Source organism: Garra rufa, chromosome 5, assembly GCF_049309525.1.
Source record: "Garra rufa chromosome 5, GarRuf1.0, whole genome shotgun sequence".
NCBI classification, from domain to species: domain Eukaryota; kingdom Metazoa; phylum Chordata; class Actinopteri; order Cypriniformes; family Cyprinidae; genus Garra; species Garra rufa.
Window position 1 is genome coordinate 48,924,806 of NC_133365.1, and position 23,998 is coordinate 48,948,803.

The following is a 23,998-nucleotide window of genomic DNA, read 5'->3' on the forward strand; positions in this document are numbered from 1 at the left end:
AGAGTATCAGTAATGCTTTCCTTCTGTTATAAGGGCAAAGATATGATTTTTTTCTCACAAAACAAATATTTATTGTTGAATTGTGTCTACCTTGAGTATTACGTCTGGCACATTTACCTATTTTTGGTGCCCTATTTAGCACACTGCGATCTTTAAAGGTTTACTCATCTTTAAACCATTTAGGATGACTCTTTGTTGTTTCTGTGATTCATTCGTTAATGAAAACAGGGTTTAGATATCAAGATGACCTTAATTTTGTGCATGACTCAGATGTGACTTACTATGTCCCATAGAAGCCCGGGTCACAGAGACACTCTCCTGTGGCAAAATGGCAGTCTCCGTTAAAACAATGGCTGCAGTCTTTTTCACAGTTTTCTCCATAGGTGCCGTTAGGACAGCGGATCTCGCAACTGAATACAGAGAGAAAGAGGTAGAGGTCAATTGGTCAATTAAAGACTATTTCAGTTATAATCAAATCATTCTCCAAGAAAATACTTAAAGAGCAACATATGAAAACTTTCAGAGGTGAATTCACTAAAACACTTTGTACATTTGGGTGTATTTTATGTTTTTATGTTTTATTCTCTAATCACATTCAATTTAGTTTAATCAAGCTAATTTACAGCACCATTATAATTCTCTTAATTGCAAATATTACTATTATTGATAATACTTTTCATTAATTATAATAAAAAGGTTTCTTGAGCAACAAAGCACCATATTAGAATGATTGCTGAAGGATTGAGACACTTAGACTTGAGTAATGATGCTGAAAGTTCAGCTTTGCATCACAGGAATACATTACATTTTAAAATATATTTAAATAGAAAACAGTTATTTTAAATCGCAATAATATTTCACAGTTTTACTATTTTTGATTAAATAAATGCAGCCTTGATGAGCACAAGAGACGTCTTTCAAAAACATTAAAACATCTTACAACCCCAAATGTTTGAGTGGTTGTGTATTGATGTATAAATGGTTTTATGTCCTTCTATTTATTTATTTTTTTATAATTATTGATTTGTATAATTCCTTACAGGAGTAGTTCACTTCCAGAACAAAAATTTACAGATAATGTACTCACCCCCTTGTCATCCAAAATGTTCATGTCTTTCTTTCTTCAGTCATAAAAAAAAATGTTTTTGTTTTTTTTTGCGAGGAAAACATTCAGGATTTGTCATATAATGGGCTTCTATGGTGCCCCCGAGTTTGAGCTTCCAAAATACAGTTTAGATGCAGCTTCAAAGGGCTCTAAATGAACCCAGCTGAAGAAGAAGGGTCTTATCTAGTGAAACGATTGAATATTTTCTCAAAAATAAACAATTTATATACTTTTTAACTTCAAACGCTCTTCTTGTCTAGCTCTGCGTGAACTGTGTGTATTCCTGTTTATGACAGTTAGGGAACTTCCAGCTCATTTTCTCCAAAATCATCCTACATAGCTTTTTTCCTTTTTTTTTTTTTTTTTTGTTATGGGAGTTTGACCTTTCTTTGCATGTTTACTTTGTAAACACTGGATCTGTACTTCTGCAGCGATGTAGGACGATTTTGAAGTTGGAGGAGAAAATGAGATGGGAGTTTTCAACATACCCTACCTGTCATGAACCGGAATACACAGAGTTCACGCAGACCTAGACAAGACGACCATTTGAGGTTAAAAAATGTATAAATTGTAAATTCCTTGGCTGTTGTAGAGCCCTTTGAAGTTAAACTGCATTTTGGAAGAAACTTGTGGGCACCATAGAAGTCCATTATATGGAGAGAATTCCTCAAACTTTACGACTAAATAAAAAAAGACATGAACTTTTTGAATGACAAGGGGGTGAGTACATTATCTGTACATTCTTGTTCTGGAAGTGAATTACTCCTTTAAGTGAAGTGGCTACAACAATGCGCAAAGTGTATAAACAGCACTGTCAGTAAGCATAATTGTTTTTTAGCGAACAATATCTCCTCACATTTGTTCTAGTTTCATTAACAGTAATTTTTTTTATAACAGTTGGCTACAATGGCCGAAGATTCATACCGATCTCCAATCCAGCCTGGATTGCAGTGGGAACACTTCCCGTTGATGCGGTTGCAGTAGTGACCATCTTTGCACGGCGGACACTGATCCTTACAGTTCTCTCCGAAGTAACCCTCTTTACACATCTGATCACATTTGGTCCCATTCCAGCCACTCTCACATGTTTCACAGTGACCCTCAGTCACCTTACAGGGCTGCTGGCCTTTACAGTGGCCACACCTGCATCAGCAGAAACAAGAGATGAACAGATTGTTCAGGTACAGTCAAAACCAGAATATACTAAAAATGTTTTTATACTTAAGTACGAATATCTAAACATTCCTAAATCAAGGTACAATTACTTGAGAAATAAAACAACTTTAGATATTAAGTCTTGTTTTCAAATCAAAATGAAGTGAGTTTATGTTTAAAACAAGAACAAATGTGACCCTGGTCTTAAGTTGCACAGGTATATAGCCAAAAATTCATTCTATGGGTCAAAATTATTGTTTTTTCATGCCAAAACTCAGGATATTAAGTTAAGATCATGTTCCATAAAGCTATTTTGTAAATGTCCTACCGTAAAAAAAATAAAAACTTTTTTTTTTAATAGTAATATGCATTGCTAAGACCTTCATTTGAACAACTTCAAAGGCGATTTCTTAATATTTAGATTTTTTTACACCCTCAGCTTCCAGATTTTAAAATAGTTTTATTTTGGCCTATAATAGTTGTAAATATTGTCCTATCCTAACAAACCATACACAAATGGAAAGCTTACTTTTTCAGCTTTCAGATGTATAAATCACAATTTCAAAATATTGACCCATATGACTGGTTTTGTGGTCCAGGGTCAATAAATATCTGCCAATGGGGTCAGAAAATCAGCTTGATTCAAAAGAAAAAAAAAATCTTACCCCATTGGATTTTTTAAAAATATATCATATATATTTTAATATATATTTTGATATATTATGCAGAAAAGATATCTTATGTCATTTTGCTTTTCAAGTAAATATATCTTGATTTAAGATCTTTTATACATTTTTTTCATGATTTTTTGAATGAATAGATGATGAAGTTTAAAATGGCAAAATAGAAATCTTTTGCAAAATTATAAATGTCTGTACTGTTACTTTTAAGCAATTTAATGAATCCTTGCTGAAGAGAATTAATTCATTTCCTTTTTTAAATCTATCTTACCCCTTTCGTATTGTGGAAATCACAATTTCCCCAAAAACATTAAGCAGCAAATGTTTTTCAACATTAATAATAATAAGAAATGTTTCCTAAAGAGTAAATCAGCATATTAGAATGATTTCTGATGGATCATGTGACACTGAAGACTGGAGTAATAATGCTGAAAATTTAGCTTTGCATCATAAAAATAAATTACATTTTTAAATATTTAAAAATTTTAAATCGTAATAATATTTCACAATATTACTGTATTTTTGATTAAATAAATGCTGCCACAGTTTTTTTTTCTCACTTGTTTCTGCAGTTCTGTCCATAGAATCCAGCTGGACATGGCTCCCGGCATAGCTTTCCTCTGTATCCAGGTTTACAGGTACACGATCCATCCACAGGGTTACACTTCCCATTGGCACACTGACAGTGGCGTTCACAGTGCTGACCCCAGAGTCTCTCCCTGCACTGACATCGACCTGTAAACTGCTCACAAGGAGAGTTGTTGCATGTACACTGAGCGCCGCAGTTACGGCCGAACCAGCCGGGGTTGCACAGGCACCGGCCTGTGTTCTGGTCGCACACCGAGTTGATGCTGCAGTAGCAGTTGTTTTTGCACTGCAATCCCCAGAAACCGGCATGGCAGGTGCATTTGCCTGTCTCTTGGTCACATTTCCCATTCTGACAGTTGCAGGGCTTCTCGCAGTTCTCACCCCAGCGGTTTGGGTAGCAAGTGCACTTCCCGGTCACGTCGTCACATTTACCGTGGGGGTGACACGTGCACATTCCCTTACAGTCAGGACCCCAGAACTGAGCGGGACACTCTAGAGAAATCAAAAAGAAACATGTTTACTGTGCAACTGGGAAGCTGAAGAAATTATTTTAGGTTGTTGTTAAAGATTATTAGAAAAATTCAAATTGGTCAGTTAAATATATTCCTTCGCCACCGCATAAAATGTCTATTTTGTAAATAGAATTCTTATTATAAGTGTGATATACTGTATATACACTACCATTCAAATGTTTTGGGTTTGCTTTGCTCACCGAGGCAGCATTTATTTGACCAAAATACATTAGAGACAGTAATATTATGAAATATTATTACAATTTAAAATTACTGTGTTGTATTTTAATATATTTTAAAAGGTAATTTATTTCTGTGATGCAAAGATAAATTTTTATTACTCCAGTCTTCAATTTAAATTTCCTGCTGTTTTCAGAAAAATCCTTCAGGTCCCACAAATTCTGTGTATTTGAACCCTTTCCAACAATGACTGTATGATTTTGAGATCCATCTTTTCACACTGAGGACAACTGAGAGACTCATACGCAGCTATTATAAAAATTTCAAACGCTCACTGAAGCTTCCGAAGGAAACACAGTGTATTAAGAGCCAGATGGGTAAAAACTTTTTGAATATGAAGATCAGGGTAAATGTAACTTATTTTGTCTTCTGGAAAACATGTAAGTATCTCCTGTAGCTTCTGAAGGGCAGTACCAAATTTAAGAAATATGATATTTAGGCAAAATAAGAAAAATGTACACATCTTCATTCTGTTCAAAAGTTTTCACCCCCAGCTCTTAATGGATCGTTTTTCCTTCTGAAGCATCAGTGAGTGTTTGAACCTTCTGTAATAGTTGCATATGAGTCCCTCAGTTGTCCTCAGTGTGAAAAGATGGATCTCGAATCATACAGTCATTGTTGGAAAGGGTTCAAATACACAAAAATGCTGAAAAACCAAAGAATTCGTGGGACCTGCAGGACTTTTCTGAAGAACAGCGGGCAGTTTAACTTGTTCAGGATAAACAATGGACTCCGGAACAACTAAACAAAAACAAAACAGCTGTGAATCGTTCAGGTAACAACACAATATTAAGAATCATGTAAACTATTGAACAGTAAACTATTAAACTTTTGACCTCAACTGTATATTAGCATTTAGATTACTTTACTTTAAAGCTGACTGACATGAAGTAAAAGGCAATACATTTTTTTTCAATGATTAAAATTAGCATGACGAACTCACTTGTGTCACAACTTGCTCCAAAATACCCATGACGACAGCGGCATTCGTTTGGTCGGACACACACCTCGTTCTCATTACAAGTGAAGTTACCTTCACAGAGAGCTGAGGAAATAAACACATAATCAAGATATCAATCGAGTAAAGCGACACTCAGGAAGTGATCTAACATTCAGGCAATGACACTTACGTGTTAAACACTCTTCGCCTTGCTGCGCCCATCCGCTGCAGCACGTAAACCCTGGTGACCTAAAGATAAGATGACAAATCAAGGTCAAATCAAGTGCACTGCTTTATTAATTAAGGAATATTCAGTCTATATCAAATTTAGCTGCTATCTGAAAGGACAGCTGATGATTACACATTTGCGTCAGCATGTTTTGCAAATGCCTTGACCAAATTTCCAACCGTCCATGAGACTGCCTCATGAGGAATATTGCAAATGTCTGGATGCCATCTGTAGCTTCTCTTAAGCTTCACAAGCGCAGATGTTTCAGATAGCGAACATACACTGACTCGCATCCAGTCGCACAAACACAAGCGTAAGCATTCATTCCATTCTCCACCCTCACGCCGACAGCAGTCATGCGAACCAGACGTGCCGTTTGAAGCCATAATTTTGTTGCATCGTCGGTTGAGTGACTGGATCCAAAATAAGGCCTGATTTGATTTGTAATGCAAATGTCCTTCATTAGGCTAGTAAGTTAGTCTAATAAACAGTCTGGAGTCTATATAAATAGATACATGAAAAAAAGCTTTGAAATAGCTTTTCAGAATAATAAACTGAGATCATTTAAAGTGATACTTTAAATGATTTACTTACTTACCCTCATGTCGTTCCAAACCCTTCATAACACAAGTCAAGGTATTTTTGATTAAATCCGAGAGCTTTCCGAACCTGCATAGACAGAAACGCAACTGACACGTTCAAAGCCTTGTAAGGTAGTAAGGAAAGTGGTTCAACCTTAAACATGGTCTATTTTAACGATGTCCTTACTACCTTTCTGGGCCTTGAATGTGGTAGTACCATCTATGCAGGGTCAGAAAGCTCCTGAATTTCATAAAAAAAAATATCTGAATGTGTGTTCCGAAGATATACAAAGGTCTTGCGGGTTTGGAATGACATGAATTCCCATTTTTGGTTGAAATGTCTCATTAGATGCGGAACGTTCTTCTAAATCCAAAATATAAAATATCTGTATTTATTCACTAAAAAACCTCAAACCTCAGTGATGAACGACTTAAATTCGGTTCACTTTGCTCACATCTTATCTTACGGCTTCAGAAGAAGTGAAATATAGTGTATGAGTCATATGCATCTTCTTTGTGTTCCGCAGAGGAAAGAAAGTCATACGGGTTTGGAACGACATGAGTGTGAGTAAATGATGACAGAATTTTTGTTTTTTGGCATGAATTACTCTTTTAATCCATCACATATGATCCTGGTGGAATTTTGCATATGTCTGCGGTGGATGTTTTTTTCAAAGCATTTCACAACAGGCCTGCTGCAGCGACTTACATTGCCTTTCTTTGACAGAAAATGATGGGAAGAAGAGGGAGGAAGGGATTTGGGGCACATTAGGGACCTGAATTGAACCCATGCCACCCATATGAGCACCCCAGCACAATGTTTCTGAAGCTTTCAACATGTTTGTAGACTAATATAACACAGCTGAAAGGCTTGGGTCAGCTTTTTTTTTTTTTTTTTTTTTTAAATGAATACTTTATTCAACAAGAAGACATTAAATTGATCAAAAGTGACAGTAAAGACATTCATAATGTTACAGAAGACTATAAATTGTATTATGTACTAATTTTCTTCAAATGAATACATAAAAAGTTATCAAAGTTAATTATAATACATTTCTTGAGCACCAGTGTATTATAATGACTTCTGAAGGATCATGTGACAGTGAAGACTGGAGTAATGATGCTGAAACAATTTCATAAATTTTCATAAAAGGAATAAATAATATTTTAAAATACATTGAAATAGAAAACCAGTATTTAAATTGTAGTAATTTTCACAATGTTACTGTTTTTACTGTATTTTTGATCAAATGAATGCAGCCTTGCTGAGTGTAAAACACCTTTTAAACAACATTTTACTGACCTCAACCTTTTGAAATGAGTGTATATTAAGTGATTCAATGGAAAATATGTATAAGTGCAGTTTAATTTCGAGACTCTAACATTCCATGCATGATAAACAAAATTATCTTCCTCCTACTCTTCTTCAAATCTTTCAAATTATCGCTGCTATCTCTACTTCAAGTGGCTTCCCCTTAAAATTTAATACTCTCTAAGTGCTCCTTGGATATAAGACATATGCCGCCCCCCATATTCCTCCACATGTGACCCCAGAGAGGCCTTGTCCACACTTTGGCTTCCTCTGAAGCGTGGGGGCCGCTCTCTGCCTTCAGTCAGAGTTTGTTTAGCCTATGTGTGCGTGTCTTAGCCAGACATGATCTACACCGCAGCCCTGACTTCTCTGCTCTGTGTCAAACCCAACATACACACCACAGCCAGATTGTGAAGCTAGGACCGCAGATGAAGGCTTAAACAAATGGAAATTGAGCATCAGTCAACAGCTGGGGGGCCAAACTTGATTCAGCAACAATAAAGTCCTGTGTGGAAATTCTGAGCAATTTTGTAAAACGAACGTGAACTTCCTTTCAACGTCTGTGGTTGGTGAGAATCTCTGTTTGTGAGAATACACACTAGATCGTATCTGGCGGTTTCCATTCTGATCTAAAGTACAGCGATAGCCATCTGGAGCCAGTAATCGCAAAGTAAACAAACTTTTAAACGACCGGGTAAACCATTCAGCGCTTAACACTGCTAGTAAAATCCCCCTGAAATGCTTGGCGAGACAAAATACAACATGATTTTCAGAAAAGCTATATACATGCATCTAAATCCAGCTGTTTTGTTTAACACATAGTGCTTTGAATTAAAACCATGCATCTCATGCAGACTGATTATGCCGGCCAGGCCAATTTATTGATCATTTAGAGACTATCACCAGGTTCACCAAGCTCAATTCAAAGTATTATTGCAAATATTGTGTTAAATAAATGGCTGTTCAATTTCGTAGTTCTACCATTAAAAGTACAGTTCAAAAGTTTAAGTTAAGTACTTTTTAATTTAATATTTTATTCTCAGAGATGCATTAAATTGATTAAAAGTGACAGTAAAGGCATTTATAATGTTGCAAAATAGTTCTATTTCAAATAAATGCTGAGCAGTAAATCATCATATCAGAACGATTTCTTAAAGATCATGTGACACAGAAAACTGGAGTAAATTCAGCTTTGACGTATAGTTTATAGCAGATGATCTGTAGAAGGTTTGATGGTGATTTCTGCTATAGCATTGTAGACAATACTATATGTGACCCAGGACCATAAAACTAGTCACAAATTGGAAATTGAGATTTGTACATTATCTGAGAGCTGAATAAATAAGCTTTATTGCTCCACTGATGTATGGTTTGTTAGGATAGGACGATATTTGGCTGAGATACAACAATGTGAAAATCTGGAATCTGAGGGTGCAAAAAATTCCATTTCAAGTTTTCAAAAGTTCTTAGCGATGCATATTCTTATCAGAAATTAAGTTTGGATATATCTGCGGTAGGAAAAACATCTTTATGAAATATGATCTTTACTTAATATCCTAATGATTTAAAAATCAATAATTTTGACCCATACAATGTATTTTTGGCTATTGCCACAAATATACTTGTGCTATTTATAACAGGTTTTGTGGTCAAGGATCACATTTTTACTTGCAAATATTTTGATTCATTAGATTTATTTGGACATCAGCTTTCTATATCCTTTCTTAAAGGGATAATTCGTTCATATTGTTCCAAACCTCTATGAATTTCCTCCTCCTGTTGAACACAAAAGAAGACTGTTGGTAACCAAATAGTTACTGGTAGCCATTGACTTCCATAGTATTTTCTTCTACTATGGAAGTCAGTGGATACCAGTAACTGATTCCAAGATATCTTTAAAATATCTTCAGCTGATAAAAGAAACTCATGCGTGACCCTGGACCACAAAATCAGTCCTAATTAGCATGGATATATTTGTAGCAATAGCCAAAAATACATTGCATGGGTCAAAATCACTGCTTTTTCTTTAATGCCAAAAATCATTAGGATATTGAGTAAAGATCATGTTCATGAAGCTTTTTAGTAAATGTCCTACTGTAAATACATAACTTAATTTTTGTTCAGTAATATGCATTGCTAAGAACTTCATTTGGACAACTTAAAAGGCTTAGATTTTTTTTTTGGCCCCCTCAGATTCCAGATTTTCAAATAGTTGTATCACGGTCCTATCCTAACAAACCATACATCAATGGAAAGCTTATTTATTCAGCTTTTAGCTTTTCAAAAAATAGACCCTTATGACTGGTTTTGTGGTCCAGGGTCGCACATAGGTTTGGAGGTTTGAGTAAATGATGACAATTTTCATTTGTGGGTGAACTATCCCTGTAATGAAATGTAGGTCATAGACACAGTTTGTTGTGGGTAGATGGTGCACCCTTGATGACCTCTGTGTTTAGGTTAGGTTAGAGTTTACAATCTGTAGCGACTGTGGAACTCTACAAATCTCTTTTTTTCTGTTTCAAACTGAAATAATGGGTGAAGTATACTAAACACAGATTATTGCAAGATCTTTGATGTATAGATGCTTGTTTTTGTTAATTAAAAAAGTTAATACAAAACATGTGTATGTGTTTTAGTTTTTTAACTAAAGTAATTTTTAAGTAATTTTAATGCCAATTAATGTTTTTAAACGTAGGATTTATACACTGTTCAAACTGTGCCACGACGTCAGTGGTTCAAGTGCTTGAGAATTTAGTGTCGCCCCCTATCCCCCAATGTGTGTCAGTGACCCAGATGTGAGACAGGATGACTGACACACATCAGATTCAAATCATTTGCATTTGGAACGACATCAAAAACAAATTTAGTAGTTTTTAAAGTTACTAAACAGCTATTTCTGTGAACTTTATGACATATTATGAATCATTAGTGTTGTAACAATCAGAAATTTTGGCATATGTTCTAACTTTAAAAATAAAGATGTAAAATATCTGTCACTTTTAAATTTAACTTTTAATTTAATATAACTCTTCATGTTCATAACTGTTTTCTCGGAGCTCACAAAAATACTCTTTAATTGCAATTAATTACTGCTGCATATAATACACTTTCATACCTATTCACGTAAGGCCTTTGTACATGCTTGATATCATGCATTGCGTCTAGTAAATCAGAAAACAATGCTTTCTTTTCTCCTTAGAAGTTATTCATCCGACTTACCCTGGAATTTTGCACACGTTCCTACCCTTTGGATTGAGTTCTTGACTGAAAACAGGACACAAGCATAGAAGTAAAAGCACTGAAACCGTTAAAGTGCCCTTTAGATCCATGGTAGAAGAAACAGCATCTCTCCATGCGCCTCTTCCGCTCAGCATTCCTTTTCTTTACAATCTCTAGAAGTTCAGATGGGTTATTCTGTATCTCCTAAGTCTCAAAACCGTCGACTTCAGTCGTTTGAAAGTTATTTTATCCGCATAAGTCGTTTATCCACTCTCTTTCAGACTCCAAAGGCTGAGGCAGAGCAGAGAAAAGAGGAGGAGAGGGCGCACAGAAGTTATAAAACCAAACTGTTATTCCCTCCGTCCAGCCCAAGTTCCTGAGGAGAACTTCTGCTTTTATTACACGCTCCAAACACTGGTGGATGTAACTGGTGCATTGCTGGAAACTTATGACACCCTGATATTCCCAATGCTCCGCTATTCTGTCCAAAATGCAGATTTTCAGAGAGGATATGCTGCTTCAGAACTTGTCAAGAAAAAAAGCCCTGCAAAACTTTATGTGCGTCCATTTTGGAAAAGAAACTGGAACTTTAAAACGGATCGTTGTTCTTTTTTTCAGAGGGGAAATTCCTAATTAGTGATCCTATCTCTGGCTCTGGCTCTTGGGAATTCGGTGCGCCTGCTCTCTTTGGCGTGCAGCGGTTTCCCAAATTCTGACCGAAACCACCCGAGCAGCTCCTCATCGAGTGGGTGTGACTATAGTGTATATGCTTAGGATTTAACCATGGACCCACCAGCCCCCTTTCTAACCCCTTCAACATGACCGCGCACAAGCGCATTCACGCTGCTAGTCTCCTCTTGAAGTTTACCACTTCAGTTGTTTTATATAAAAACTACAACCTACCTATAATTATAAGCACTAAAAGAGAAATGATGGATTTCTAGAAGTAAATGAACGAATAAAAATAAAGAGATACATATTAGTCTTTGTGTTTACCACCTGTGAACGTCCCAAATAAAGGCCTGTAGGCCTATATAAATACCAATAGGTTATAGGCCTATGTGACCCTGGACCACAAAACCAGTCTTAAGTAGCATGGGTATATTTGTAGCAATAGCCAAAAATACATTGAATGGGTCAAAATGATCGATTTTTCTTTTATGCCAAAAATCATTAGGGTTTTAACTTGTAAAGAGCATGCTCCATGAAGTTATTTTGTACGTGATATACCGTAAATATATCAAAACTTAATTTTGGATGTAGTAATATACATTGCTAAGAACTTTATTTGGACAATTTTAAAGGCGATTTTCTCAATATTTAGATTTTTGCACCCTCAGATTCCAGATCTCTGCCGATATTTGCTTATAAAGCTTATTTATTTTATTATTGACTGGTTTTGTGGTCCAAGATCACATATATGTGGTAATATTGGTTTAAGTCACCCAGAACAAATATTTTTACACAAGATTATTGTTTAAGCCATGCCACACTGACCTTTTTTTTTTTTTTTTTTTTTTTTTTTTTAAAGGTAAGTTGGTTTTTGACATGTTTTATACTATTTGTGCGGACATTTTCATAAATATCCAAACAAACACACACACTTTTTGCAGTTATCTTACATTTAGATTGGCCATTCCCTTTAGAGTATTGCTCTTATTTAGGTTATGAGGTAATACATACACTTTTTTAATAGTAAGTTAAAAATATATATTTATTTTGAATGTGAATAATTTTTGGACATCTTCAAAAGTTTAATCAGTTTAGCTAATTTGTTTATTCTCAGTTTTGTAACAGTGAATTAGACCTACTTTAACAATGCAACGGCTCCCCCCTCTGTTAACTTCATGGAACGTGCACAACAATCTTTTACGTCACGTACGTCACAAACACAACTGCAAGAGCAAAACTAACCACAAAGAGTAACAGCAATCCTCATTGTATTGTTTAATTTTTCTGCATTATCAAAACCCACATTACTACATATCGCATTTATAACCATATGTTGCAAGTTTAAACTAATTAATCACCTCGTAATTATAAAACTAACGTTTCCGTTACGGAACGTTTATGCAACAGCATTCCTTTATGGCGTCACATGCGCGCATTACATTGGTAAACAGAAACGTCACGGAAATTGGACCAATCATTCAGCTCAGATTTGAATATGGGCGGGACCCCACAGGTAGCGTTAAATAATGTGCTCAAGGACAGGGTGGTCTGTTTGTATTTATGTGGATTGTTTGTACTGAACTCTTGGACTGATGTCTCTCCGCAAAACTCTTCCTGCCTTTGGGCTCGCGACTTTTGACAGAAATGCTAGGAGTTTGCTAATCTCCAGTCGCCATCATCGGAGTGTGCAAGCGTTACATCCAACCAAAACAAACACACAAGAGGAGCCTGTTGACACCAGACAGCATGTGCCTTTCAGTAACAAAATCTCCATTGATTTTGAACAAACTAAAGAAGCCTACAAGAGCAAAGATACTTTTGAGTTACTTAGAAGCTTGGTGGTTTTCAAAATGTGTTCTTATGACATCCTGGTTGATAATAATAAAGAGGTATGTAATGCATTTAATGTTTATAGAGTTTATTCTTACAATGTTAACTCAAAATAAGTGTCATCCTGTTCTAGCATGTATTGTATACATTATAGACTTCCATGTTCCTGTCTGGAATTACTTCTGTGGCATTGTCCCGGGTGATTGACAGGAATGGCATCTTGCCAGGGAAAAGTCATGTGGTTAGTGTGTAGAGTTACTAGAGACGAGTTTACTGGCAAGGACAGAATGAACCTCAGACCTATGCAAGTCTGTCTGACCTTTAGGCAACCTTTACAGACTCAAGAGACCCCACATCCAGATGTTCAGATTTAGAACACTTCAAGGGCTCCCAAAATTTATTATTTTTATATTATATAACAATTTATACATTATTTATTATAGTACAGACTATCTTTTGAAATAGTTTGCACACCAATTTAAACAAAGGATGTGTTATTTTGTTAAAAAGTGACAGAAATCTTTTGTTACGATGTCTTTTTCTCTCTCCTACAGATAATAGATCTCAGCAAAAAGTTGATGGGACAGAAGACGTTTGAGCAGTTCATGAAGATGACGTTCTACGGTCAGTTTGTGGCAGGCGAGGACCATCTGTCCATCAGGCCTGTAGTGCAGAAGAACCAAGCGTATGGAGTGGGAGCTGTGCTAGATTATAGTGTAGAAGAGGATCTCTCACAGGAAGAGGCTGGGAGGAAAGAGATGGAGTAAGTGGCCTCTTGTAGTTCTACTCCCGACATCCACAAACTACCGTGTTTAGGCTGCTTCAATCGATTGTAGGAACCAAGGTGACTGATAAGATTGGTGAGCAATTTAACAAAATACTGTACAGTGTCTGTCGTCTAGATACGAGAAGCTTCACATTCAGCTTAACATTTATTATAATAGGTAGATAAGTAGACAGATATTATTTTATTCATCAAGGATGCATTCATTGGGTCAAAAGTGGCAGAAATCTTCTGTAACAATAGTCTTTACTATTACAAATCGATATACAGTTGATGTCAAAAGTTTACATACACCTTGCAGAATCTGCAAAATGTTAATTATTTTACCAAAATAAGAGGGAAAAGGCATTTACATATAGTCCACAGGAGAAAATAATAGTTGAATTTATAAAAATCATCCTGTTCGAAAGTTTACATACACTTACTATATTGGTACTTGAATGGTCCAGAGCTGTGTTTTTTTTTTTTGTTGTTTGTTTAGTGACAGTGGTTCATGAGTGCCTTGTTTGTCCTGAACAGTTAAACTGCCTGCTGTTCTTCAGAAAAGTCCTACAGGTCCTGAAGATTCTTTGTTTTTTTTAGCTTCATTGTGTATTTGAACCCTTTCCAAAAATGACTGTATGATTTTGAGATTCATCTTTTCACACTGAGGACAACTGAGGGATTCATATGCAACTATTATAGAAGGTTTAAATAAAGGCATTAAAACTTTTAGAATTTGAGAAAATTGTAAATTGAGTAAATTGAACTTATTTTGTCTTCTCTGGCTTCTGAAGAGCAGTACTAAATGTGAAAAATATGATATTTAGGCAAACTAAGAAAAATGTACACGTATGTACGTTTGAAGCTTCTGTAATAGTTGCATATGAGTGCCTCGGTTGTCCTCAGTGTGAAAAGATGGATCTCAAAATCACACAGTCATTGTTGGAAAGGTTTCAAATACACAAAAATGCAGAAAAACCAAAGACCTGAAGGATTTTTCTGAAGAACAGTGGGCAGTTTAACTGTTCAGGACAAACAAGGGACTCAAAAAAAAACTATCACAAAAAAAAAAAAAAAAAACAGCTGTGGATCATTCAGGTAACGCAGTGTTTGAACAGGGTTGTTTTTATAAATTCAACAATTCAATTTTTTTTTTCTTGTGGACTATATGTAAACATCTTTAATGTGAAATATTGTATTCAAGTCAGTACTAAATAAAAAATAACTTGCATTTTGTATGATTCCTCTTATTTTGGTAAAATAATTAGCATTTTGCAGATTCTGCAAGGTGTATGTAAACTTTTGACTTCAACTGTATATATAAAGCATCTGCAGTGCTTTAAAAGCTGCTCAGACCTGTGAGCATTTTAACAAAATACACTTGAGATTTTACTCAAGACATTCAGCTGAACATTTATTAGTCTGCAGGCATTTATTTTCAGAATGCATGAGCCAGACCTGACCAATTAAGAGCCAAATAAATAAATCAGTGATATAGATCACACCAAGTATAAGATCAGAATATAAACGAGCTCAATTATTTTGCTCCATAGAGCTATAGTGGTTCATTTGCTTAATTTAAAGCAGCTAATTAAGAACTTTTACTTTCGTAATATCAACCTGCTGTTTTGGGCAATTATTTTAGTTGAATCCTTAAGTGTTTCGAAAACTTTCAGACTTTCAGGCCCTCTTAGTTGGCTTGGCTGCATGCATTCAAAATCTTTTGGTTTGAATTAGTCTTAAAGACCTGCTTTGGATCACACTAACTACTTTTCAGTAGAGGGCCTAGAGGTTAATGGCCGTGCTGTGATTTGTGCTCATGTGGAGAGCCTACAGAAATAGACTGAGATTTGATCTGCTGTCACAGACGTAAACAAAGAGCCGATATCTTATTGGTCGCTTTGGTCAAGGCCCATTGTTTCTGATAGGCTTAGGTTGAGGGTATCAACACGCTCACTGTTAAAGAATTTTGTCTCATGGAGCACACACAGATACAGAGTTACTCTCTATTTCCACAACAGCTAATGTTTCTAGTAGTTAATGCTGTGTTGTCATATCAGTGGCTTATATATATATTTTTGCTTTAAATCTGGAAGCATCACAAATACTATTGCACATATTCAGGGTTAGTAAATTGAACAAATCTACATCTAGGGAGTGAATTATTGGGGAGGGGGGGGGGGGGGGGGTGTCTGACTCCCCTTGTTTAAAACATGGAGATCATCCCAAATATATTGATATTTTGAGTTTTCATTTTAATTTAAGTTTTAATTTAGTTTAAAAAATAATTAATTAAATTAAATATTTAAATTTGTATATATTAACATATATAATATTCATTGTCAGTAAATATATGTGTGTGTGTGTGTAATTTATTTATTGCAATTTATTAATTATAGCCTTATTTACCAAGGCATCATTTCTAATTACTGTTTTTGTTTATTTACTTTATTTTACCTCTTAAAAATACCTCTTACTTTATTTTATTTATTTATTATTATTACTATTATTTATTTATTTACATTTTTTTGCATTAAAAATCAAAATTTCTATTTTTTAATTTGTGTTATTATTTTTACTATTAATCTGGTACAATGCATCTGTTCTGAATAAATAAATAGTTTTAGTTTCAGTTTTAGGAATAATAATAATATAATTAGCAATAATTAACTATGTTAATAGATGTGCATTATCAATAAATATGTAATTTGTTTGTGTATATATTGTTTTTATTTATTGCCATTTATTAATTATAGTGCTTCAGCTTAAACTTATTTTAAATGTATTTATTTATTTGTTATTATTATTATTATTATTATTATTATTATTATTATTATATATTTTTTGCATTAAAAATCTATTTTCCTCTTTTTTATGTAAAATAGCTAGTAGCTAAATCTGGTACAAAGCATCTCTTCTCTTATGAATAAATGAATAAATAAATAATTTCAGTTTTAGGAATAATAACAATTATATAATTGGCAATAATATATTAATGTATATATTCATTATCAATAAATATGTAATTTCTTAATTGTTTTATTTTAATTAAATTATTTATTTATTATTATTTTTTTTTAATTTTTTGCTTTAAATTATTTTTTGTCTTATTTTTTACGTAAAATAGCTTGTAGCTAAATCTGGTACGAAGCATCTCTTCTCTTATGTTCTCTTTGTTTTAGTTTCAGTTTTAGGAATAAAAACAATAATATAATTAGCAATAATTAACTAAATTAATATATATATATATATATATATATATATATATATATATATATATATATATATATATATCATTTTTTTTATTGCCATTTGTTAATTATAGTGCTTCAGCGTACACTTATTTAAAATTTTATTTATTTTGATTATTATTATTATTATTTTATTTTTATTTATTTATTTATTTATTTTTTGCTTTAAAAAATTGTTTTTTCTCTTTTTTATTTTTACGTAAAATAGCTAGTAGCTAAATCTTGTACAAAGCATCTCTTTTCTTATGAATAAATGAATGAATTAATAGTTTCAGTTTTAAGAATAATAACAATATAATTTGCAATAATTAACTATATTACTATATATTCATTATCAATAAATATGTAATTTCTGTTTGAGTTATATAAAACACACATACTGTGTATGTATATATATATATATATATATATATATATATATATATATATATATATATATATATATATATATTTATTTATTTATTTATTGCCATTTATTAATTATAGTGCTTCAGCGTAAACTTATTTTAAATTAATTAATTAGTTTTTTTTTTTGCTTAAATTTTTTTCTTTCTTTTTTTTTACGTAAAATAGCTAGTAGCTGAATCTTGTACAAAGCATCTCTTCTCTTATGAATAAATGAATGAATTAATAATAACAATAATATAATTAGCAATAATTATAAGCACAACGTGTAAAGCCCAAGCAGCCATCCAGTACGTATTTAACTTCTGAATAAGATTAAAAACATGCTCTCAAATGTAATTTATTTTCTGTTTGTCAGCTTTGCTGAAACATTTACACAAATTGTTTGACAAATAGCAGGCGGTTTTCATTTCATGCAGCTTGTTGTTTATTAATTCCCATCTGGGTTAGTTAAAACGGAGTCTGAGGCCTTTGTCTACTTCTTAATAATTCTGAAGCTAACTTTTTGTCATTCGTCCTGACCTGCGACCGAACCTGTGACCTTTCTGTTATCAGCCCAGATCCTTAACCATTAGCCTCACCTACATTTCAACAGCTGTGTCGACGTTATGACATTTGATTAAAAAAAATCTTCATTTGTTCTTGTCATTGACCTTTTGGAAATTACATAGAGCCCGTGCTGTCCCCGAGGGTCTCCTGCTGGAAATATAAAAGAAATGTATTGCCTGAGTACTGAGAGAGAGAGAGAGAAAGAGACGGAGATATAGATGATATGCCATTTGGATTATGAGGGAAAGCCAGTGATACAGAGTGATATCCAATAAATGGACTTCTCCTCCACATCACTGCTCTCATTTCTGAACGCAGCTGTCAGAGGTCTGAGCAATTTTATGGGCGTCCCCGCTAAGATTACTCTGTGGTTATAAAGTGCAGTTCTCTCCGTCGCCTGAGAGGGGCGCTAAATCACCACGATCGCTCGCCTCACAGACCAAATGAGCTGAAATGGAGCGTTTATTGGAAATGCTCTTTACAACCACAGAGGACCCTGGCTGGTCACTGACTAATAAAAGCTAATTTATGTTCGTGATGTGTGTTTTAGAGCCTCTGCCCCTATCAATATTGCATTAACATCCACCCCAATGGATCCTGTAATGCTGTTATACAGAATAGAGTGCTCAGCTTGGCTTTTCTGCATTATCAAGGGTGTGATAGAGGGAGAATGGTGGAGGATGTGGCATTTGAGTAGGCTGCCATCTAATATGCAGGAACCCAGGGCTGATCATTCCTTGAGTTCTCAGATGCCGTTCCTGCAATGTATCATTTTGTATGAAAAAGCTGTTATTGTTAAGTCTTGGTTTGGTGCAGACAGCCATTATTATAATAACAACCATCGGTCCACTGTAATTGACTTGCATGTATTGATTTTATGAATTGTCTGCTATGTAGCATTCAGCCATCTGTCCAAGACAATTCCACAAAAATCTCAATGCTTGAATGACAACAGAATAAATAAATGATTTATTATTATTATTATTATTATTATTATTATTATTATTATTATTATTATTATTATTATTATTATATTTTTGCATTCATCAAATGTATGCTGATGTGTGTGTGTGTGTGTGTGTATATATATATATATATATAAGATAGCAGCATTTTAGTGCCACGTAAAAAATTTAAAGTCATGATATTTCGAGAATAAAGTTGAAATATTTAGAGAATAAAGTCAAAATATTATAAGAATAAAGTCGAAATATTTTGAGAATAAAGTCAAAATATTTTGAGAATAAAGTCAAAATATTTTGAGAATAAAGTCAAAATACTTTGAGAATAAAGTCAAAATATTTTGAGAATAAAATCTAAATATTTAGAGAATAAAGTTAAAATATTTCCAGAATATAGTCAAAATTATGAGAATAAAGTCGAAATGTTTCCAGAATAAAGTCAAAATTATAGAGATATGCAAAAATAGCCTAAAACTTAAAAAAAGGTTTCTTTATGTTTTTTTTTTTTTTAATACATCTATTTTCTTTTGAATTTATATTCAGTTACATTGAAATTTTCCTTGGAAACAATGAAAAGGGGTTTAAATGCAAAAATGGTCTGACAAAATCCTGGGAGAAAACTATTTGAAAGAAATGCAAAAAATACCATAATACCATACCATTTTTTGTCTTTATGCACCTTTGGAGTAAAATATGAAATTTTTTAAATTAAAATTAAAATGAAGTTTAATAAACATCGAAATGTCCCTTGCAAACAATGAAAAAGGATTTAAATGCAAAAATGGTCTAAAAAAATCCTGGGAGATAAAATATGAAGTTTTCATAGAAATTAAATCTCTTTTCTTTTGCATTTATTTTCAGTTGCTACATGTTGATAAATAGACCTATCACTTCAAAATTTCCCTTGCAAACAATGGAGAGATTTTAAATCTTGGCCAAAAACCGGCGACTGTCTTTCTCATATGTTGCATGTCTAACTCTGTTTTGTTTAGTTGCAATCTGAGGCATTAACGGAGCACTTTAAGCCTGGAAGGGCTTGAGTATGTCCGCTAATGACCCCATCAACAATCCCATCAACATCTCAACATTCCTTCCTGTTGGAACATTACAGACGTCAAAACATTGTCTCCACTGAGCCGCCCCATGCAGCGAATCCACGGCTGTGGGGGTGGATGAGGAAGAACGGAGGCGTTGGTGTGAGCGCCGTTCGAAGGATGTGGAGATCACAGGAGCTCAATCTAAACAAATCACTGCCCCGTGTGGCTGTGTAACCTTTGAGTTGGTTTGAATGCCGTCAGTGTAGTACAGCAGAGAGTTTAAATGCATGCGGGTATAAGCATAGACATCAGGCGGGAGTCAGTGTGTGACTCTAAGTGCTGACCCTGAAATATAGAAGGGAAACAAATGGCAGAAGTGCACCACAGTAAAGTGACTTCATAGCAGCCTCTGCAGTTATTATTGATCCCTCTCTACAGAAACTGCTGTTTCTTCATTTTGTTGGCTAAAGGTCTCTAAAAAGACCCAAAGAACAAGTAGTTGGTTTCATTAGTCCCCTGTTTTATTAAAAATGTCAATGTTTCTCTCTTTGTTGATAGATCTTGCATGTCTACATCAGAGAAGGAAAGCCCTGGTGAGTATGTGCACCCTTTTAACAGTTCAATTCTTTTATAATATTGAAGCAAAAGGTCGAAATCTTTCTTTTCAACATTGTTTTCAGAAGCTGACCAGTGGGAGGACAAGTTCACAGCCCGTCGGAAGTGTGCTCGTTCTTATTTCTATGCCGATGAGGCGAAATGCGACCAGCACATGGAGACTTTCCTGAAATGCATCAAAGCCTCAGGTAACAGACCGTCTAGAAAAGCTGATTAGTAATTAACTTTGGAATTGGAGTCAGTTTACAAGCAAAGCAACAGCCAGAAAGTAGTGCACTTTCCATGACTAGGATATAAAGTAGGGTCTAAAACCTCAATTTTATTTCTTTGACCTTCGTATAATGTTAATTGGCAACAGCTAAATATTATATGATCTGTTTAATTTTCATTTTACAGTACAAGAGCTTACTGCATTTTTTTAATGTCTGTCTGAATTGTTTAAAACAGTGCTTCTCAACTTTTTTGACTCGAAGGCCCCCAATTATAACACACAACTTTCATCTTCTTGGTTTTAATCTTTTTTTTGTTTGTTTTTAATGAACAGAAACTAAAAAACAAACATAAACAATAGTTATTATGGTAAAATATATAAAAATTTAGCGTTATTTAGTATTTTAATTAAGTTAGATAATTATATAGTGGTTTAATGTTATTAATATTATTTGTTTGTTTATTTATTTAATAACATGATGTTAATATATTATTATTTTTATTTCTTTATTTTTTGCTATTTAACAACTTATTCCAAATGAATACAGCTTATTGTTAATTTGAATGCCATTTAGACAATATACATTGATAAACAACTTTAAATAAGTTGTGAGATAATAACCATTTATTTGATGGCACCAGTTTTTAGCGGTCAGGGTTTCCAGAAGTCATTCATAACTAAATTTCAAAGTTGTGCTATACTATTCGTGACCCTGAACCACAAAACCAGTTTTAAGTAGCATGGGTATATCTGTAGCAATTGCCAAAATGCAATGTATAAGTGACATTATTGATTTTTCTTTTATGCCAAAAGTCGTTGGGATATTAAGTAAAGATCATGTTCCATGAAGACATTTTGTAAATTTCCTACCGTTAATATATCAAAACTCATTTTTTGATTAGTAATATGCATTGCTAAGAAGATCATTTGGACAACTTTAAAGGTGATTTTCTCAATATTTAGATTTTTTTTTCCACCCTCAGATTCCAGATTTTTAAATAGTTGTATCTCCAATTTTAACAAACCATACATCAATGGAAAGCTTATTTATTCATCTTTCAGATGGTACAAAAATGTACTTTTATGACTCTTTTTGTGGTCCAGGGTCACATATGAGCTTATATCATTCAATATGGCATATAGACTAACATAAGTATATAACACATTAACATGTGTTTAGTGTGTGATGCCTTTTTCAAATGCAGAGCAAGTTCTAAAACACTTCTACTCTCAAGTAAACAGCAGCCTTTAAACTTCTTAAGTTTATGCCTCCTTTAAAAAAATAATGAGATCCGAAGTGTACCCTATTCATGGAAAGTGGTGCAAACTTTTATCCTGTTATTCCTTTAATCCTTGTTGTGTGCTGTGCCTATTATTTGTATGTATTTTTAGTGTATGTGTAAGACTGCCAAGAATGCATGGAAGCTGACCAACTTTTGAAAGCATTTATATTTGTGAATGTGCATGCAGCTCGAGTTTTCCATTATGCCAGCACTATTGGAGAAACACCCATTGTAATGCACCGGTAACACTAAGTATAACTGCATTGAATTCATTCAGTGATCCTGGAAAATTGCTCCTAAAAAAGGCAGTTTCACTTTCAATGCCGCAGTTACCTCTAAAATAACTCTAAAAGAAAATCACCTGCCTGCTCAGGTGGAAGTTCTGAAGACGGTTTCTCGGCTATTAAGATGACTGCCTTGGGGCGACCACAATTCCTGGTAAGACTGAGGTTCAGGCAGGGTTCATTCATCAGAAAACACGGGTTAAAATCTGTCACCTTGGTGAACTAAACAGGCTCCTCATCCTTCCCTCGGGCGTCTGTAGCTCCAGTTTTCCGAGTTGCTGGTGAAATGGAGACGCTTTTTCAGTTTCCTAGCTGCCAAACAGGGGAAAGATGGCGTGGAGGTGCTGAAGCAGAAACTGGATCTAGAGCAATTGCAGGTAGGCATTGGGTTCAACTTGCGGCCAAACGCACAGATCAACCAACACTAAAGCTTGTTTAATACTGCAATAGACTGTAAGGCAGCTGTAACAAATATGACCTACAGCAAGCAACTGGAGGCTATATTGCAATGACTGTACAGTATGAGCTTTCATTTTAATGGCAAAATGTAATTAGCATGACAATAAATAATTAAATAGTCTTTTAGCAGACACTTGTATCAAAGCAACTTGCATAGAACATTTATACGTAATTATTTCCACTAGAGAAACCTGAGTAAAGGTTTTGCTTAAAGGAATAGTTCACCCAAAAATGAAAATTTGCTGACAGTTTACTCAGGCCATTCAAAATGTAGATGAGTTTGTTTCTTCATCATAAAAGATTTTGAAAAATGTAGCATTTTATCACTTGCTCACAAATAGATCCTCTGTGAATGGGTGCAGTCAGAATGAGAGTCTAAACAGCTGATAAAAACAGTACAATAATCCACAAGTATTTGTACTTGTGAAGTGAAAAGCTTTGTGTTTGTATTAAACAAATCCATAGGATGTTTTAACTTCAATCCTCTATCTATTTTTTTTGTGCTTTCTCCATTGAAAAAGTTGTCTGAATTAGGAGAGAAATATGCACGGAGAAAGCAAAATTTCTTTTTTGGGTAAACTATTCCTTTAAGAGTACGATTGTAATACTGCATGAATTTGGCCTTTGCAAGGTTAAAATTTACAACTTTTAATAGTTCAAATTTTTAACAAAAAAATAAATAAAAAGGTAGTTTAAAAACAGTCATAGTTTAGCTTTTTCATTTATTATGCAGAGATACACATTGCAATATTTTTGAAATTGCAAGCTGAAAAAATACTGTAGCACTCATATATTATATGCACATCTGTATATTCAAACTTTGGAGGATTATTAATTATTAATAGTATTTTAAAGTGTCCTAATATTGTTTTGCAGTCCCCTACAACAGGTTTTAATGCATTTAATGTCAGAAAACATTGTAATTTTCTCAGAATACGCATTTAATATTAGAATCATTTCGCAATGATTTCAAAACAATTCGTTTAAAGCAGTTCTGAGTTTAAGGTCTGTAAACCCCTCCCTTCCATAAGCCTACTCTGCTCTGATTGGTCAGCTGGCCAAGTCTGTTGTGATTGGTTCTTCCGTATACAATACAAGCGAATCGTGCCCACA

At 34.1% G+C, this 23,998-nt stretch overlaps 2 protein-coding genes across 2 annotated transcripts in view; one reads left to right on the plus strand and one right to left on the minus strand.

The window, feature by feature from the left end:
• scarf2 (scavenger receptor class F, member 2) overlaps positions 1–11,225 on the minus strand; it is a 37,822-nt gene extending 26,597 nt beyond the window's left edge. Inside the window, exons 1-6 of the mRNA XM_073841017.1 lie at positions 10,562–11,225; positions 5,411–5,469; positions 5,224–5,325; positions 3,501–4,020; positions 2,030–2,248; positions 282–410 (exon numbers count right to left, since the gene is read on the minus strand). Of these exons, the coding sequence (XP_073697118.1) occupies positions 282–410; positions 2,030–2,248; positions 3,501–4,020; positions 5,224–5,325; positions 5,411–5,469; positions 10,562–10,716 (1,184 nt within the window). The 5' untranslated portion in view covers positions 10,717–11,225. The remainder of the gene's footprint in view (positions 1–281; positions 411–2,029; positions 2,249–3,500; positions 4,021–5,223; positions 5,326–5,410; positions 5,470–10,561) is intronic.
• A 1,641-nt stretch (positions 11,226–12,866) lies between these two features.
• The window catches only part of prodhb (proline dehydrogenase (oxidase) 1b), a 30,741-nt gene continuing 19,609 nt past the window's right edge, over positions 12,867–23,998 (plus strand). The window contains 5 exon segments of the mRNA XM_073841098.1: positions 12,867–13,122; positions 13,618–13,826; positions 20,592–20,836; positions 22,516–22,580; positions 22,687–22,803. Of these exon segments, the coding sequence (XP_073697199.1) occupies positions 13,084–13,122; positions 13,618–13,826; positions 20,592–20,836; positions 22,516–22,580; positions 22,687–22,803 (675 nt within the window). The 5' untranslated portion in view covers positions 12,867–13,083.